The 850-nt window shown below is 47.8% G+C and overlaps 1 protein-coding gene across 1 annotated transcript in view; it reads left to right on the top strand.

Moving 5' to 3' along the window:
* The window catches only part of LOC119593545 (protocadherin-like wing polarity protein stan), a 22,689-nt gene that overhangs the window by 19,398 nt on the left and 2,441 nt on the right, over nucleotides 1-850 (top strand). Inside the window, exon 3 of the mRNA XM_037942507.1 lies at nucleotides 1-128. This exon is cut by the window's left edge and continues 1 nt beyond it. Coding sequence (XP_037798435.1) covers nucleotides 1-128 — 128 coding nt within the window. The remainder of the gene's footprint in view (nucleotides 129-850) is intronic.

Here is an 850-nt window from a genome sequence, read left to right as displayed (position 1 = left end):
GTACCGGATCATCAGCGGGAACAAGGCGGGCCTGGTCGAGGTGGACAAGGACAGCGGCGCCATCAGCCTCTCGCCCTCGCTCAACACCAACGTCCCGATCCACGCCACCATGGAGGTCTCGGTCTCAGGTAAGGAGGAACAGAAATACACACTCGGTAAAAAAGAAGAGAATTAACTAAAATACACACATGGTAAAGAGCAGATGAAAAGGGTGAACAAAAATATAGACACGGTAAAGAGAAAAGGATGAACGAAAATGCCGACACAGTAAAGTGAGAAGAATTTTGAAAAATACAGACTCGGTGAAAAGAAGATGAACAAAATTACAGACACTGTAGATTTACATGGCCATGAAGTGCTGCCATAGTATAGTAGGGACGGAATAAAACGCGACGTTTCGAGTTAGCCGAAAGTTCTCATGAGATTCATCAAAATCCGAAATGGGTGATTCCGGATTGCCAGTCACGGAAGTCACGTTTTGTTTCACTCCTGTTATGGCAGTTTCCATTTCATAAGGAAGGGGGAGTGTAGGGAGGGATTGGTGCATTGGGTAAGGTTTTGGGTTATTCAGGGTAAGAGATTGGGGTATTGGGGCAAGGGAGGCAAGGCGCAAAGTCATTAGGAACAAGAGATTTAGCCATTCAGGATTGGGGCATTTGGTTCAAGGGATTGGGGAAATGGGGCATTCAGGGTAAGAGATTGGGGCATTTGGCTCAAGGGATTGGGGAAATGGGGCATTCGGGGTAAGAGATTGGGGCATTTGGTTCAAGGGATTGGGGCTGGTAATGAATGAGGAGGCAAGGTGTTCCAGGTAAGGAAGGGAAAGGATGCGTGGGGGTGTCCTGGGTTC

This window comes from Penaeus monodon, chromosome 32 (genome assembly GCF_015228065.2).
Source record: "Penaeus monodon isolate SGIC_2016 chromosome 32, NSTDA_Pmon_1, whole genome shotgun sequence".
Classification (NCBI taxonomy): Eukaryota; Metazoa; Arthropoda; class Malacostraca; order Decapoda; family Penaeidae; genus Penaeus; species Penaeus monodon.
Note: the sequence above shows the minus strand (reverse complement) of the source record. Positions and strands in the feature narration are given on the sequence as shown.